The 18,717-nt window shown below is 38.3% G+C and overlaps 1 protein-coding gene across 1 annotated transcript in view; it reads left to right on the top strand.

Moving 5' to 3' along the window:
• Pla2g4a (phospholipase A2 group IVA) overlaps positions 1 to 17,188 on the top strand; it is a 138,851-nt gene extending 121,663 nt beyond the window's left edge. Inside the window, exons 16-18 of the mRNA XM_021197604.1 lie at positions 5,067 to 5,262; positions 6,646 to 6,803; positions 16,614 to 17,188. Coding sequence (XP_021053263.1) covers positions 5,067 to 5,262; positions 6,646 to 6,803; positions 16,614 to 16,745 — 486 coding nt within the window. The 3' untranslated portion in view covers positions 16,746 to 17,188. The remainder of the gene's footprint in view (positions 1 to 5,066; positions 5,263 to 6,645; positions 6,804 to 16,613) is intronic.
• The last annotated feature ends 1,529 nt before the right edge of the window (positions 17,189 to 18,717 follow it).

Here is an 18,717-nt window from a genome sequence, read left to right as displayed (position 1 = left end):
CAGGGAAGTTATCCTTTGACTTACACACACACACACACACACACACACACACACACACACACACACACACACACANCACACACACACACACAGAGAGAGAGAGAGAGAGAGAGAGAGAGAGAGAGAGACAGAGAGACAGAGAGACAGAGAGACAGAGAGACAGAGAGACAGAGAAAGAGAGAGATAGAGGCATACATACATATATATACACAGACACATACATTCACATACACATACATAGGCATACACATCGAGTAATAATATTATGATAATATGTTTTTGAAGAACCCTTTTCTTTAATAAGGTCACATTCACAGGTGGATAGCTAGGTTATTGGATAATCCTCTTAGGGCCTCCTTTAAGTCACTGGAGGTTAGAGCACTGTGGTGAGCACATATACCCAATATTAATTTTCCCAGGGATGTTTTTGCAAGTGTATACCCAGATTTTAGTGGAACACTAAGTGCCCCATGTGTTATGCAAGCTTTGTATCCCTCTACTCAACTACATTATGAGGCACATGAAGTCTAACAAAAGAAAGTTCCTTATTAGAAGAGATGGTAATTATAACAACCAATAGTAAATTCTAAGTGGTGGTTCTGTCTGTCCATCCTACCTTAGTTCCTTTAGTAGTTTTAATGATTTTATTGTCTTAAACATCATTTATATAGTGTGTTAGGTCATCTATCTCCACAATCTTAAAAATAGGCTTCAAATAACGAGGAAATTATAGGGTGGTAAACATATACTATGTTTGCATATAGATGAAAATATCATTTTCTCTTGTGAAAAACCTATTTATTATTATGTATATGTCTTTGTATAGAGAAATACATCATAGGTCCAAATTAATTAATTGGCAATTCTTGTGAAAGGGCTGTTAGACCATTCCCTAAGGGGTCACAACCAACAGTTTGAGAACTACTATGTTAAATTATTTTAAGGTTTTTGTTCGTTTGTTTGGTTTTCAATTATAGTTTAGTACTCAAACAGGAGTATGGGCATTTTTGAAAGTACCACGTTGAAAGAGGAACCCTGATTCTTTATTCGATAAGAAGCTGTGTTTGCAGTTAGTACTATGTAAGCTTAGGATGTACAGAACAGTGTAGCATCTGGGCATCAAGCAGCTGCGGACACTCTGATGCCGTGATTTGAGAATCAAGCTTTTTTTGCTCACTAAAACATTGTTTTTGTCTTAATTCTTCCAAATTGAGGGGTTTACTCACAGTCTGTGTCATTGTTTCTCAGTCTTACTGGAGAGAAAGGAGACGTCAGGAAGGAGACGTTTTTCCATCCTGTAATCATGGCCCTTTCAGTCACTGGTGTTTAATCTTTTCCACATTGGGATTGGAGCAGAAAAGGGAAAGTTTCCATCACTTCCTGATCCCAGCATAACTCTGTCCAGCTAAAAATAGTCAGACCTTTACCTCAACTCATTCCCTTTCCTTCTTTCTCCACGCAGCCATATATCATTTGGTCACCCCCTGACTCATGTTAGTAAACACTAGAAAGCTGCTTTGCCTGGCCCTCACGCAAGTGCCTTACTGTATGAGCCTTGGTCTGACTGTGATGTTGAATAATCAGGAATGAATAACTGTGGATAAGGCTAGACATGAAATAGCAAGAGGAGTTCAGCGGCATGGGGCAATGGGGGAGGAAAGACAAATGAGAAAAGTCTTCAAGAACCTCAAACGAGAAGTTTTACATCTGCTAATTTCTTCTTAGCAAAGCAGAACCATATTCAGCAAGAACATTTTCTGAAAGCAACTGCTTTCATATGTATTGAATCCCCTTTTTCTTAGATTTTATCTCTTTATACATTTTGGGAGAATTGATCAACCTAGAATTCATGACTTTTTTTTTAAATTTCAGATTCCTTAAATATTTAGGATTTTTATTGCTTATTTAATTTTTGAGATTATAATATAATTAAATTATTACCTTCTCTTCCCTGCAAACTCTCCCGTATGTCACTCTGTGATCTCTTTTGAGGTTGAGAGGAAAGACCAGGAGGGCTTAACACTATAGAAAGAACGAACTACTGGCAACTTAGGAATGATGAGAGTGGAGTGTAGACTTCCCCTGGGAAGGGCACACCAATCACTTACACAGTTCCAAATGCTTAGTGGTGAAAATGTGCAAAAACGTACCATTATACAGACTGATCAGTTCTATTTAGGGATGTACCCATATATAAACACATATGCATGTAAAGTTCATGACTTTTCTGAAACATGAAGAGTACTGAAAACTGTATGATTTCTGAAATTGGAGTACCAGATTGAAATACTTGCTGTCCACTCGAGTTTTTCATGTCTCATCTCTAATCCTCACAGCTACACTGTGAAGATGAGAGTGGTGATCAGTTTCATTTTGCAGAGGCAGAAAGCAAATTGCTGAGAAATGGAAAACAGTGACGCATAGGAGAGATGTGCTCGGGAACTGGTTATGTCAGGGACAGCAGTGACACTTTAGTCCCCATGCTATCCTGTGGCTCACAATTCCCATGGTGACTTTAGGCCCCCTTACATGTTTGGTGCCTGGTGACTGTTGTGTCTAGGCAGCTGGTCTTGGATCATCTAATTAGCATGTGTCTGTCTCAGCTAGGCCTGTTAGCCCATACATCCCAGGTGTATGGCTGTCTTCTGCCTTCCCTACTCTCCCAAACTGTTGAACTACTTTCAGTTGTTTCTCTCTTATGGATGTTAACACATCAAAGCTTCAAATGCAGGTCCTCTCTTAAGCATATATATAGCAGTACTTGTTGTATAAGTGAGCAAATACACTGAGGACATAGTGTAGGCTTATGGCCCTGTCTTCTGGAAATGCGTAACTTTTTAATAGCATTTCTGATGGTTTTGAATATGAAAGGTCACTTGACTGATGTCCCTCACCTAATAGCGTCTAGATGCTGTACTGCTGAGAGCCATTCAACTACACTCGCTGAGTGTTTTGCCCTCAGCCAGTGATGATCAGTATTGACCTAATCAGTATGACAATAATAGCTTAAAAAAACTACCATCTTAGTGGTTTGTCTCTTTAAACATATTCTAATATGGTTCCTCCTTTCTTTTTCTTTTGTTTTCATCTTTTTTTCTTCTCTTTATCCTTATTTATTGATTGGATATTTGCATAGCCTTTTCTGTGTGAGAGATGGTGGTCTAAGTAATTTTTTTTATTCAGATTATAATCTGTGTTTTATAGTTAAGAATAGTAAGTTCAGAAAAATGCCCCAGGCTACGGAACTGACATTTCCACTCAGGCACCATGCCCAATCTGTGGTTTTACACCATGGTGCTCTATAACCAACTATTTATTCTGGCTCCTGAAACTACATAGAAAAAGAAATGAGGCCTCCTTTTTCCTGACAACGTTCCACATTGATTTCCCAGGTTAAATTTAGTTCTAAATTTTATTTATTTACACTTTGTATGGTGTGTGTGTGTGTATATATGTGTATGTGGGTGCGTGTGTATGTGTGTGTGGGGGCAATGTAAGTACACCTTCATGTTGAGTGCATGCATACAAATGGTGGTGTACGTACACATGCCTGCACCTGTGTGTGGAGGCCAGAGGTGGATAAAGAGGATATAGATGTCTTCCTCAGTTGCTCTCCCCCTATTCTTTGATATAGGGTTTCTCATTCAACTCAGAACTCACTGACTTGATGCACTAAGGTCTGAAGTTGCTTTGCATTTCCCTTTCATAAGCAGGAGCCAAAAATTCTAATTTAGAGGCATACAAATATCATATATACATAAACGAATTAATTTTTAAAATGTATATAATTTTATTACAAATTTAAAAATAAAACAAAAGGAAACATTGTTTTAAAAAAATTTACTAGTAATACAAAATCCAAATAGAAATGTCGGAAAACCAAAAGGTCTAAATCTAACTGTGTGTAGTAGCTACTGAAAAAACAACCAGCATTTTAAAAAAGCGTTTTCTCTACAAACAATCTTACCAGCTATACAAGAACTTATACCATGTTAATGATGTACGACACTTGAAGAATGACACATTCTTAGTAAAATAATAATGTAATTGATCTTTTTAATGCTTTGATGGAGATGACAGGCATAAAATTCAGTAACAGGGTATTTTAGTATTTCCATTGCCATGATGAAACTTCCAAAAGCAACTTTGGAAGCACAGGGTTTAGTTCATTTTATAGCATGTAACTTGTCCAGGGAATCAGATCAGCATCTTGATGCAGGAACCTGGAAGCAGGAACCTGGAAGCAGGAACCTGGAGGCAGGAACCTGGAGGCAGGAACAGAGGCTGAGACTGAGGCAGTGGAGGAGTGCTGCTCACTGGCTTGCTCAGCTTGCTTTCTTATATACTCCACAGCTATGTAAATATGAGTGGCAACACCCACAGTGAGCTAAACCTTCCTCCATCAATCACTGATTACGAAAAATGCCTATGGAAAGAAACTTTGTGTTGAAGAAGAAGAAGCAGAAGAGGAAGAGGAAGAGGAAAAAAGAAAGAAAAAGAAAGAAAGGAAGGAAGGAAGGAAGGAAGGAAGGAAGGAAGGAAGGAAGGAAGGAAGGAAGGAAAAGAAAGAGAGAAAAGCTTCCACATGCTTGCTTACAAGCCAGTGTTACTGGGGCATCTTGCCAATTGTGCTTCCCTTTTCTCAGATAAAGCTAGCTGTGTCAATTTGACAAAACAAGATGCAGGGTTTTTCCATTCTTCACTGTGAGAGTCATTAACCTCCCAAGGCTTAAAACCCATTCACATAGTTGTAAATATTTTGAACCATTTATCTTTTTCTTTAGTAATTAAGTTCTTATTCAAATCAGTTCATTAACGCCTTTGTCAGATGCCTGCCGTTTAGCCAGTCTGTGTTAAGAACTGATGTCATGGTACTGAGGTTTTTTAAAGAGTCATTTTTACAGATATTGGCAATTTGCACAGCCCTTGAGCACAGTGATTTATTTATTTATTTATTTATTTTTGTCTTAGCAACTGCTGGCAGATAATGGATGTTGAACAGTGGACAGACCAGCAGAATGAATGAAGACTGAACATTTCTAAGTACATCTTTCTCTTCCCTGCAGGAACTTCTGCTTGCAGAGAAGTGGGCTAAAATGAACAAGCTTCCCTTTCCAAAGATTGATCCATATGTGTTTGATCGGGAAGGATTAAAGGAATGCTATGTTTTTAAACCTAAGAATCCTGATGTGGAGAAGGATTGCCCAACCATTATCCACTTTGTTCTGGCCAACATCAACTTCAGAAAGTATAAGGCCCCAGGTATGTTCCTGTAAAATTGAAGTCTGGCTGGCAGGATGTTTGCTATTAAGCTGTTGATACTACTACACTGAGATTGTCCCATGAACTGTGACTGTGGGGAATGTGCCTCTTACCATGACAAACAGCAGTGACCTGGGAGCCCAAAGCCCTTCCTTCGTTTTTACCCCAAGATTCATGTTCCTTATAATAGAGAGACTGAAAGATGAATGACAAGCTTAGCTAAAGTTGATAGGGCATTGAACCAGAGTCTTGGGTTTGATAGGTGTCCAATTCATAAAGAATGTTTTAAATAGTTTGACTTTCAACTTTGTGAAATCATGAAAATCAAAATCATGGAAAATGCTTTGGGAGTATTAATTGATCACAAAACCCTGTTTAAAAAAAAAACCACAGCATAACTGATCATTTTCAGCTGCCACATTATATTTTACAGCAAAGGAGATCTAGTTCAAAAAATGGTTACTCCGTTTTTCCATATCTGGAGGAGTAGATAAACTCTAGTGCATCCAAAAAGATTCTCATTAACAAAAAAAGTGTTCTCCCATCCAAGTACTAACCAGGCCCAACCTGGCTTAGCTTCTGAGATCAGATGAGACCCGGTGCATTCAGGGTGGTATGGCATTCTCAAGGCTTTAATTGCTAAATATTTCTCAAACCAGAAGATGCAGTTTTCCATTTTGTGATTAGAAACACTCCCCGCCCCACCCCTGTGCACTGGGTGGTAATGGGATATAGGGAAGTTTTTTTTTTCCTAGATTTCTCAGAATGATAAAGAAGAAGTGAGAGTGGAGTTGTGAGGCAAGCCTCATCCTGGAGAAGGAAGGCTGGCTGGCATCTTTCGTTTTCAAACGGAAACCGTAGTTTCAAATTGAAACCCTGATTTTAAACTGAGAGAAACCTAGATAATATTCTATTACTGGTAGTTCTTGGGGAGAAACCGAGAGGCTGGTAAGTACAGGGACTTCTGATGGTTGAGTAGGGTTCAATGTTTTGGTTTGGATTTCCCCGGAGGAAGATTCTCAGGACAAGCTTCAAGTGCAGAGGGTTTATTTGTAAGGGAGTGAGGAACTGATACTGGGCAGGGCGACAGACAACATAGCACATGTTAATACGCCAGCTACTCAGAGAGGAACATGACCCATCTGGGAAAGGGTATAAGGCAGAGCACCCAGGATACAGGGTCATCCTTCCCACACATACGCTAGCAGTCAAGGAAGCTGGGTATCTTCCCAACTTGAGTGTGGCTGACTAGGGAATAGAGTTATTTTTTAGAATCACAGGCTTTCTGGTGATTCTCAGTGTCCTCATACTTGTTTTGTATGCTTTGGAAAATTTTTTTTTTAAGTTTTCAAAAGCAAGATGCATATTCTTTTTGGCATATAGGCGTTCTAAGGGAAACCAAAGAAGAGAAAGAAATCGCTGACTTTGACATTTTTGATGACCCCGAATCGCCATTTTCAACCTTCAACTTTCAGTATCCCAATCAAGCATTCAAAAGACTACATGATCTGATGTACTTCAACACACTAAACAACATTGATGTGAGTATCTCCCACAGCTGATAACATGGAAACTCATTAGCCTATACATGAATTCAATAAGAAGACAGACAAGACTCTGAGGTGACCATATGCAAAACATGGTGCCTTTTTCCTGAATTATCTCACTAACCTCTAGTAGACACTAAGAAGTCACAAATAAGGACATCACTGTCTGTGGCTAATCAGAACCCACACTTTAGGCATTGTTTGGTGAAGTGAGTGTTCTTTCCCAGCTTTCCTGATATATGTATTGTATCCACTTTATGGTAAAATAATTTATAAAAGGAGGGAAGTAGGGGACGAGCAGTATATGGGCAGGAAAGAGTGTAACCATGAATCTCAATATTGGAGAAGTCTCAGCAATGGCATAATGTTTTCTAATGTTTGGTTCTCGTAGATCTTGATAGTATTACCAAGTACCCCAGTCCCCTGCATTTCGGCCTTTGAGATAGCCTGTGTGCTTTGTGAAAGAGACTTCTGAAGCAAGTCTTTCCCTGCAGTATCAAACATTCTTGTCACTAGCATATCTGCTCCTGAAAGTCTTTGTCTGCAAGATTGCTTAGTGTTAAATGCACCCTTTTATAGTGCGGTTGTGTGATTGAGATCATCAGCTTGTGGGCCCAAATCTAAGCATCTAACTAGTTTTATTATAGCCTATGAAAGCTGAGCTCACTGGATTAGGAAAGAAAATAAGAACTGAAAGAGAATTAGAGTTGCATATCATGTCTGATTTGGTGATCTATTTGGAAATTATGAATGATTGTGGATTATGAATTATGGAGGTCTATTATGAAGACTTTGAAAGAACACATGACTGTGCTGTTTCTATGGAACCTAACTAGATTTGTGCTAAAGGAAAACTGACATACATTAGTGCACATGCTTTTGAGATCATTTTCCTTGAGACAGTTAAAGATGGGTCAAATGCATTCATGACACACTGGCCATAATACTTAAAAAATCAATACAGTTCTGTCATCATACAAGAATATTTCTAATAAACTCCAGTTCCTATAAATTCTAAAATTCCTTCTTTTTTGCCCATATTTTCCAGTATGCAATGACTAATATGTAATGTCCTTACCAAAGCTGTAACATATCATTTTCTTAACAGATGCTTAGTAAATCTTACCTGGGAGTAAATATTTAAAAACCTCATGGTACCTTATTTCTGTAGTGATGCTTACAATGTAAAGAAAACAGAGACATGAATTTTGTGACACGAGAAACACAGAGAATGTTTCAAAATAAAGTTGTGTTTTATGTTATTTAGATTTCATTTTATGTAGGTGTGTAGGAGGGGGCCTGTGAATACAGGTGGCCTCCAAAGCCAGAGGTGTCAGATATCCATGAAGTGGAAGCCACAGGCAATTACAAAGTACCTTCCATGGGTGATAACAATGGATCTCAGGCATTTATAAAATTGGTATGTGTTCTTAAATGAAGAGCCAGCTCTCCAGTCCACAAGTAGGGCTGTATTTTATAAAGTTTAATGATACTAAAAGAAAAGAGAGCTAAGGAGATCCTAATATTCTACTTTGAAAAGAATAGGTTCATATAATCTTTGGGGTAAAATATATTAAATTTGATAAATTATCCTTTAATGAAAAGAATTAGAATTGTAGGAACTATAAATATCCCATTAGAAATAAAAATATTTGAATACAAATTCACATATGTATTTTAAACAACTATGTTTCTCATGCTGTTCCAGTTCCCATTTATATTAGACCTGATAAAGCATTTGATGTAAGCTACTGTATAGTTCTACCTACATACTTTACAAGCATTCAAGGTAGTTTATTTAATGCAGACATGAAAACCTTAAGGCCTGAACAAAAATAGACTAATTTTCAAAACAATTGTCCTGACTATAGCTCAATAAACATTATATATTCACAAACTACTAAGCATTATATATTAAACATATCAAATATATGGTAATGTATAAAAATTAAGAATCTTATACATTGTATTTTTATGATAGACAGTGTTACTCCCAGATTCTTCCCAAATGCACCTCCCAATTTCTTGCATACCCAACTTTGTGTCTCGTTTCTAATATTTTTAGTATGTCAAGTCCAATGAGTGCCACCTACATCCTCTTGGCTGCGTGACCATTCTTTAGAAAGAGTAATATCCTTAAAGAAAAATAAATCCTCTTTTGTTCGTTACCAATAGCTCCTGAGCTAGAACTAGAACTTTATAACTAGCCCCACACTAGTTATAGAATAGTGATAGGATTTTGCCTGGTTTGAACTTGTACAGATTTCATGCTTGGTGTCATAATCACTGAGTTTCTACATGAAACTACCCCCTTTTGTGTAAACCAACATTTTTTTTATAGCTTCCGCTAACATTTGAAGCATGTCATTTAGAGGCATAGATAAAGGTTTTATAGTAATTTTGCATAAAGGATAGGTCATGGGGCTTAGTTATGTTTTTATTGCTGTCATAAGATGCCATGACCAAGGCATCTTGTGATCACCATAGCAGGGAAACATGGCAGCAAGCAGGCAGGCAGGCATAGGACTGGAGCATTAACCAGGAGTCTACAGCTTGGGACACAACCACAAGGCAGAGAGAAAGGTAACTGATGAAGGCAATGACTTTTGAAACATAGAAGCCCACCCCAGTGACACATGCACTCCAACAAGGCCACACAATATGATCCTTCCCAAACAGTTCCACCAACTAGGGAAGAAGCATTTGAATATAGGAGTCTATGGGAGCCTTTCTCACCTCGGGGCCACTTGTCACTGAATCTACTACTCAAACTTCAGGAGGCTTGGATTCTTTATCTTAACAGCAGGAACAATAGGATTCATCACTGGGGCAGTGTGACTATGAATGTGTAACCAGGTAGGGCATAAACAGTTCCCTGTACACAGAAGCCACTCAAACATGATGATCTTAGTTTTGCATGACAATCTCCTGCTGTCCCGAAGTGCATGGAGAATCTAAAAATGAAACAGTGAAAATGTTAAGGATTTACCATATAAACAAGTCTTATAGATGGTGACAGTGTAGGCATTAAGTAAATGTTAAATTAATGAATGTAGGCTTTTTCCTAAATTAAATGGTCATTTTGACATAGATTTAAGTGGATTGTGCCTCCTCTGTGTGTGCGTGTGCATCTTATTCTATTTTTACTTCTATCTTCTTGGTGACCTCTTGCATTGTATTTATCCAAGAATAAACACATTTTATCACAAAAATTATTGGCAAGTGGTTATGCATAAAAATAATTCAAGTTTTGCTGAGCTTATGATGCAGCAAAGTACATTAAATTCAATTGGTTCAAGCCTCCCACACCCTCTGAGTGGAGCAAGACAAGGACTTACACGTAAGCAAAAGTGCATGTGGGTCATCCGAATGGTTTCGTCTGGCATAAACTGGAATAAAACAGGATGCAAAGTCGTTAATCTACCAAAACCTAAACCAGTTTTCAACCTTGTGGCCAGAGGCACTGTGGCTTAAGGTGTATTCTTGCGATTTGTTTTCTGATCTGGTTTTGGTCTGAAGAGGCTTCTGTGTAACCCACAGCTGGGAACTCCTGCCGCTCGTTCGCTGAGGACTTTGTCCTTTCCCTGTGCTGTGCTTCTGCTTTGGCTCACTTTTTGACAGCAGTCTGGGTTTTTCATTAGCATCAATTTTCTGCCCTTACTCAGTCCTCCCAAATTCCTTTACGATGAACATTGCTGTGATGCTTTTACAGTTAGGGAATTTTGTGGGATTTAGATTTTCTTTTCCTTATTAGAAACTTAGGGTACAGTGACTTAGACTGGTGAACGTGTGGTATGTGGTATACAGAGGCTCTGGATTCAGACAAAATTGTGTGTCTAGTCATTGCTCAGCTGTCTCTTAACTGGGCGACCTTGAACTGGTAGGTTATTTTCTTCTTTTGTAAGGGAAACAGTGATGCATTTTACAGGATTAGGGGTTTAGTTAAAATAACTTAAGTACTTAGGATATAATAGGAACTCAAAAAATTGGAACAGCAAATATAAGTTTTATTTTTTATATTATTTTCTGCTTATAATATGAACTCCATAAAAAACATGGCATTTATCTTTTGTACTCTAAGAATAGTGATCATAATTCCTGGCACCTCACATGAATATACAATGTATTTTCAGGTATTTATTTTTATAAGCCGTCGACTGGTTGAATATAATGAGGGTGAGGATAAAAGTTGCCACTGGTTATAGATGGAGTTGTTGACCATGAAGCATGTTTACAGCACATACCTGCCCATGTACTATGTACACTCAGAAACCATCGCTTTGGTCTGGAGGGAGCGTGTGTTTGAAGGACTGTTTCACAGTACCTGTTGACTTGGCTTGTTTTCCATTCTTATTTAGTTATCAGTTCAGTAGGCAAATTCACACAGATTCTATGGTACTATTATACATCACTCAGTTCAGTACTTGCCAGTGTGCATCATCTGCTTCCATTTTGTCAGATAGTTTTATAAAGTATTTTTATTAGTTACTTCTCTTGTTGATTGTGTAAGAAGACAGAAGATGTTTGTTTGGATTCATAAATTGAGGGCATCATCCATGATGGTAGCTGAAGGTATGACTGTAGGTTCATGAAGCAGCAGTGATAGTCACAGAGCGGTGAGGACGACAGTTCATGGGATGACACTGCCCACTTCTAAGTTGATTCGTCCCACCTCACTTAATATACCGGTCATAAATATGCTCAGAGATTTATCTTATAGTGATTTTAGATTGTGACAAGGGGGCAGTTGATGTTGACCATCATAGTGTTAAAAAGTGTTAATCAGAAGGAGGGAAAGTATGTGTCTTAAGTACTAGTAGTTAATTTTTAGTCTAATCATTATTATGATTACATTGGCTAGGTACAAATTACAGTTTTTGCCTATGCAAAAGATAATCTGCAAGTTGAATAATCTGACCTATTTTATTAGGGTTGCAGGGGAGGGGAGACAGTGGTTCCTCCTGCACATCACACACAGTCTTGGCCAATATCCTAAACAAAATATAGATCAACCAGAGGAAAGCCTCATGGATTTATTAGAGCATGGTTCTATACAATATGGGATCCTTTGGAGTAAAAATTCAGAGTTCTAAAATGGACTACCTATTTTTTTTTAAAAATTTTAGATTTATGAATGCATGGACAGATGTATAGAAATATGATTGTTTTAATTGAATGTGTAGTGTCTAATTCTGAGAGAAATCCAGAGAGGGTCTTTTGGACATTTTTTTCTGGTCTTGTATAGCATTCTGTCCTGGGTATGAAGCAGGATGCTTTGAAGTGTGTGTGTGTGTGTGTGTGTGTGGGGGGGGGTCCTTAGGATGTGCCATCAGATGTGGCAGAGCCTTCCTTTAGGAATGTTTCTAGGGAAGGAAAGGTGGGGAATAAGTCCAAGACTTTCTTCAAGACCTTGGGCTTAGACAGTGGGAGTTCTAATGTCTATATTCCCCTTTAGGGAAGAGCGAGATCCTACTTGCTCTGGATTGCCCTAGAGGATAGGACCAGGAGACAATAGACGAAAGAACATGTTTCCAAGGCCTTTTTTTTCTTTTTGAGAGGTTCATTCGAGGGTGTGTTTTTCTGATCACGAATACCCCCACACTAATCTGCTTTTCATGCTCTGTATGGCCTTATCCCATCTCATTTGTATATTGGCTCAATGTGTCTTTATTATTAGATGGGCCAGGCTATGTTCAAAGTCACAGAGACATAGAACACCAAAGAACAAAAAGCCCAGGTGCTAAGGTAAGAAGATCCCGAGTTTCATCTTAGGAAACTCTGTTTCAGAGGAAAGCAAGCAAGCAAGCAAGCAAGCAAACAAACAAACCAAAAAACAACAAACAACAAAACAAAACAAAACCAAAAGTATGAATACCTAATATTAACCAAATACTTTGTCCTAAACATTCAACACTTAAAATCAGCCGAAGAAGCATGATGGATAGATAGAAGTGTGTGTGTGTGTGTGTGTGTGTGTGTGTGTGTGTGTGTGTGTGTGTGNTGTGTGTGTGTGTGTGTGTGTGTGTGTGAGAGAGAGAGAGAGAGAGAGTGGTGTGTGTGTGGGGTGTGTGTGTGTGTGGGGGGGGTGTGTATGTGTGTGTGTGTGTGTGTTTGAATTTATAGGCATAGGAATCAAGTAATAGATTAACTAGAAAAAAATGCCAGAAGTTATAGTTTTGGAGTGGGGACTGAGCTTAAGTCATAAATCTTCCCTACTCTTTTCTCTGTCCACAATTTCTCTCCCAAGTGGCCTTATTACTTAGTGTTCTACACGCACTTTCTTTTCCAACCAAGCCAACCAGTTTCCATGTGTTTCATATGTCCTGCGTTTACCACAACATTCCATCCTTAGCTTTATGGTTATTCATGGAGAAAATTGCTTGCCTCCTGTGCTTATGAAAGCAAGTGTGTTTAACTCCAGTTATATTTTCCTCATGGTTTATCCTGGGCATTTATTAATCTAGAAAATATTTGTTATGTGCCTTTAATAGTCTCAGTGCTGTGGTCAAACACCAACAATCCTGGTTTTCATAGTATTTCAGACTTACATAAAATCAAACATTAGCCAGGAAACTCAAAGTAATTTTTATGAAAATAGTAGTTGTTTCTTATGCTGGTAATTATTTTTATTCCTCTCTAAAGGTGTGTCTTCTCTGTAAGGTTACACCATAACGTTCTCTCCTGGACTACTGTTTTAATTTGATGCTCTAAGCATCTCAAGTTGCCTATAGACCCCCCAAAATCATTCATTTGGTGGGAGGGAGGAAGATCTTATTTTCCAAGATTTAATTTTTGTTATTTGTCTACTGAAAGTGCTGAAGTATTAAGGGAACTGTTTTTAAAAAACAAATTGGAAAGTTCTTCAATGGTGTAGAAAGAAAAAGATGGCATGGATAATAATTGGGATAAGCAGTGAGGATATAGAAGATTAGGAAACAATGAATATTATTAGAATAAACCTGGAAGGCAGAATTTGAAACCCCATGGAGGGAGAGAAGCAATTATACAAACCCTCTAAGATCATTCCTGGTTTTTAAAAAAAGGTAGAAAGATACAGATACTAAATAAGGCATTTTAGATCCACCCAGATATATCATGTAGCTTCTAAAAGCTTTACAATTAGCAAGTGATTTAATACTAAGTTGTTCTTGGCCTGGAAGCATTAAGTTCCCAGGACAGCAGCAGTAAGGCTGCTTTATGAGGAAACAGAAGCCTGTTCAGTGGTTTCATAGTGTTAATATGCCATCTAGTGGTTCAACTTGCACATTCTTATCCCAAATGATTTGGATTTTTTTTGTTGTTGTTATAAGGGCAAACCCTAGAATGAATATACATACATACATATATATATATATATATATATATATATATATATATATATATATATTCACATTTATATCTCACTAATTTGTGATACCAACATTGCTAGTTTTTCTATCTTCCTTATTTTCTTATAGTGTTAAGATATTGCACACAGTGCTCCATATACACTAGGCAAGTAGTCTACAATTGAGCTAAAAAAATCTGTCTCAAAACTTTGTTTTCTCTCTCTCTCTCTCTCTCTCTCTCTCTCTCTCTCTCTCTCTCTCTCTCTNTGTGTGTGTGTGTGTGTGTGTGTGTGTGTGTGTGTGTGTGTGTGTGTGTGTATGAGAGAGAGAGAGAGACAGACAGACAGACAGAGTCAGACAACCATCACAAGTGCACTATTCCCTGGGTCTTTTCTGTTCTAAAGCATTTTGGATGGTTTGTTTTACCCTGCATCTGCGTCTGGTGTGAAGGAGCAGAATTGGCTGGTAACATGGTGGCCAGCTGGAATCTAGAAAGACAGAGACTGTTAAAAGTAAATACAGAAGGTCATTTGAATAGCAGGATTGATTTGCCAGTTCACACAGTGTAATGAGCCCATTCTTGCCCATGTTGACTTCTTCTAAGCTTTATAGCCTAACTTTTATCACACACAGTTTATAAGCAATGGTATGAGCACATGTCTGTTTAGGATGTTTCTATGTATGCTAGTCACTGTCCACAGCACTTCATAGCAATATTCTCCAATTCCCAGCAATCTAAGATTAATAACGTTATTATTGTCTTAAAGAAGCAGAGAGTAGAGAGATGGGTCAGCAGTTAAGAGTACTCGCTCTTCTTGCATATCTCTCAGGTTCGGTTCCCATGCACTGTCCCATGCATACAAGGGATCCAACTCCATCTTCCACACTCCAGAGATACTGGATACACATGGTGCACTTGTATGCAGGCAAAATACTCAAATACATAAAATAAAAGATGTAAATCTTTAAAGAAGAAGAAACAATCTGAAGAGTGTAGGCTGACTTTCATCTATTTCACACAACCTGGACATGATTGGGCCAAGGAGGCCTTTGACTCAAGTCTTTTTCAATATATCTGAAGCACAGAATTAGTTATATCTCCCTTATGTGTGAGAAAATGGACTCTGCCAACATGTACTTAAAAGACTCTGTAATATTTGACTCTTTCTACATGCAGAGACTAACAACAAAGACTCAATTTTCTTCAGGATAAATTCTTTTCTCTTTTTTGTTTGTTTGTTTGTTTTTATTTTGCTGTTTGGTAATATGACAGCATATTTAACTAGCCACTCTGGAAGAAATAGAGATTTCTACCAATGGGTGTGATAAGTTGCTGGTTGCTGACCACATGTGCACATAACTGAGTCCTCCCCTAGTTCTGTTCTAAGCACTGGAGCATACTTGCTCGGTGACCTGTGGGTTAGGAACCCCCTCTCTCTCTCTCTCTCTCTCTCTCTCTGTGTGTGTGTGTGTGTGTGTGTGTGTGTGTGTGTGTGTGTGTTGCCAGATGAGCCTCATGAGATCTGAGTGGGAGGAGGTCATGGGTCTTGGGCTTTTTGAACTTTTCAAGCATGTCTGTTCACAATGTAGAACTGAAAGCAAGAAGTCAATTCTTTAACCTTATGTAACAGTCCCATGGAGGATAAAGAGGGCTTTGGAGTGGCCACGTGACTGGTCTCTGCCTTTAGTGTCCCAAACATCTGTTTTGTGACCACTCTTGGGGGAGGTTGAAGCTTTTGGATGTTGATAAGTCTCTAAAAGAGACTCTTGAGCTTCCTCCCACCCTACTCCCAAAGCAATTCTCCAACTGCAGGAATGACTCTGTCCAAATCCAAATTCCCCTCTCTCCTAAAATTTCTAACAAGGTTAATTTCATACCAGAAATGATGTATATTGCCTCTGATCATCATTGACTTGGATAGACATAAGGTAACACTGGATGGTTAATAGCAAAGTATTTTCCTGGGGGAAATCACAAAGTATGGTGTGACACTAGTTCTCTACTGGTGAGAATCAGGAAAATTCTCCAGTAATATACATTCCGTGTTCACTGGGGGACAGCTTCCTCCTTTGTGTTCTCCCATAACATTTTTAACTTAAAAAAATTACCAATTTAGTATTTCCTTTCCTATTATCATTTCCTAGTGAAGGATTGATGGAATATAAATTTACCTTGCTACAATTATCATATTCTCAATGGTACTCCTAGAATACATCTTCACAAGAGGGTAGTAATGAGATCTTGCACAGTTTTTGCACAAAAGAATCATATTTCCCTCAGTAGACTTCAAAAGGGAGACAAACACACACATAACACACACACACACACACACACACACACACACACACATATACACAAGCACACGTGCAAAGAAAATAAAAGACGGAAAGAAACTAGGCTTTTGTTTTCACCCAGCGAATGTTTCAGGGATTTTTATAGCTGTGCTCATCATTTATCTTCTGTATCTTTTGGCAGGTGATAAAGGATGCCATTGTTGAGAGCATTGAATACAGAAGACAGAACCCATCTCGTTGCTCTGTTTCCCTCAGTAATGTTGAAGCAAGAAAATTCTTCAATAAGGAGTTTTTAAGTAAACCCACTGTGTAATCTCTGTGCTGGGATTATCAAGCCATTTGAATTCCATGACAATTTGAGTTCAGAACACATTCGAGGTCATCTTACTACGCAGAAGGTACTGGCTGCTGCTCAGAGTTGTGAGGATTTAGCCATGTGTTAAGTGAAAATGATGTTGATTATGTAATACTTAGCAACAGTTTCTGACAATATGAATTTTTTGACATAAACATAGGGCTATATACTGTATTTTAAACATTCCTCACATTTTTTTACCTGTACGTTTTATATAAATATAAAAATCTTTTCTTTTTAAAATATTTAATAGTTTAACTCAGTAAAAGAGACTTCCCATTGTGTGTGAATGTTATTCCAAACTAGATTTGTTCATGCCATGTTACAACACTATTTTTATTTAAATGTTCATATTTACACATACGAAATAAATACTTTGCTTTACCAATTACCACTAGAAACTTGAATCTTTTCTATCATTTCAAAATCTTTCTCAATGAGTGGGCTTTATATGATGTGTGTATATGTGTGTCTGTTTATATGTGTGATTGAAAATGTGGTTATGCCATTATCTATGTGTGGTGATCAGAGAACAACTCCATGTTAGGCCTTCTACTCTGTGTGAGACAGGGTTGTTTTGTTGATCCCGCATAAGCTAGGCAGCAGCTGCCTTTGAGTTTCCAGGGCTTGACCTGTCTCTTCCTCCCAGCTCACCGTAGGGCGCTGGGATTGGAGAGACACACTCCCCAGGTTGACTTCTCATGGGGATTCACACACAGCTCTTTATTCTTATGCACTGAACACTTTAACCATTGAATCATCTCCCTGACACTTGTTATTCTTTGATGGAAGTGTAGCATGTAGTTTTATGCTACTGTCTTTGCTCTGAGATTATCAGTTCTATCAGATCTCACCAGGTGTCTCTTTGCTCCAGGAGGTGACCATTCCCAGTTTCCCTTGAATCCTTGGATAAAAGACACATAGTTTGTCCCTTTACATCTTGCCGTCTTGAAACAATTGATGGGCATTACTGTCCCACATGGAAAAGTGTGCCCTTATTAATATTTTTATCTTTGTCTGTCCACCTGCTTTAAACTTCAGTGGCTAGTCCCACCTAGCCTTTGCCAAACATCCATGATCACCTGCCTGGGGCAGTGGCCACAGGCTCCAGGTCCTCCGAGACCTCACATGGTTGCTGTGTTCTTTTTCCTCCAAAGCATGGCAGAAAACCTCTCTCCTTACTTGTGTCTTTTTTCCTCTTGGGACCCGGAAGTCCCACCTTTACCATTTGCCTAGTAATTAGCCCCTGGCTTTATTTATTGATTAAATCAAGAACCAATTAGGGAACAGGACCTTAGCATCAGCACTGTCCCATTGAAGGAATTATTTTACTTTTAGTATGAAAGGTTTTCAGAGTCACTGGAGCAGTTGGATTGCTATGATTCTGAGATAACCTCCCAAACAGAGCTTCTTCCTCTGTTTCCTCTGCTCTTGGTCAATCTCTTTTGAGTTAGCTTTAAGCTTTCTGTTCTTTTGTTCTATAATTTTCTTTCCTCTTACATTCTTTCTTATGAACAATGACAAATGGCAATAAAGAAAAGAGGATTAATTTTTAAATTGATTTATGCAAAAGATAAAGGAGTAGCCACTATACCCCCTTTGGCATGCTGTAGAGTCTGAGAGACAAAATATTGATTAGTACAGGCAGAAATGCTTGTCTTGGGCACTTCAGATATATTTTAGCTACTGTTATATCATTATGCGAAATGTTTCTTCCACAAACAGTGTAAAGAATGAAGAATTTGATTATTGGTTGCTTATTGGGTTCATCAGAAACTGGGAATGGTCACCCCCAGAGCTAAAGGCAGACGAACAAAAGAGATACCTGGTGGAATCTTAGAACATCATGCTGGCAGGAGCTTGCCACCGAGGAGGATGTTCACCTCATGGCAGAAAGGCTCTCAAGATGAGACATAATGCTAAGAACACA

Source organism: Mus pahari, chromosome 5 (assembly GCF_900095145.1).
Source record: "Mus pahari chromosome 5, PAHARI_EIJ_v1.1, whole genome shotgun sequence".
Taxonomy (NCBI): Eukaryota; Metazoa; Chordata; class Mammalia; order Rodentia; family Muridae; genus Mus; species Mus pahari.
Note: the sequence above shows the minus strand (reverse complement) of the source record. Positions and strands in the feature narration are given on the sequence as shown.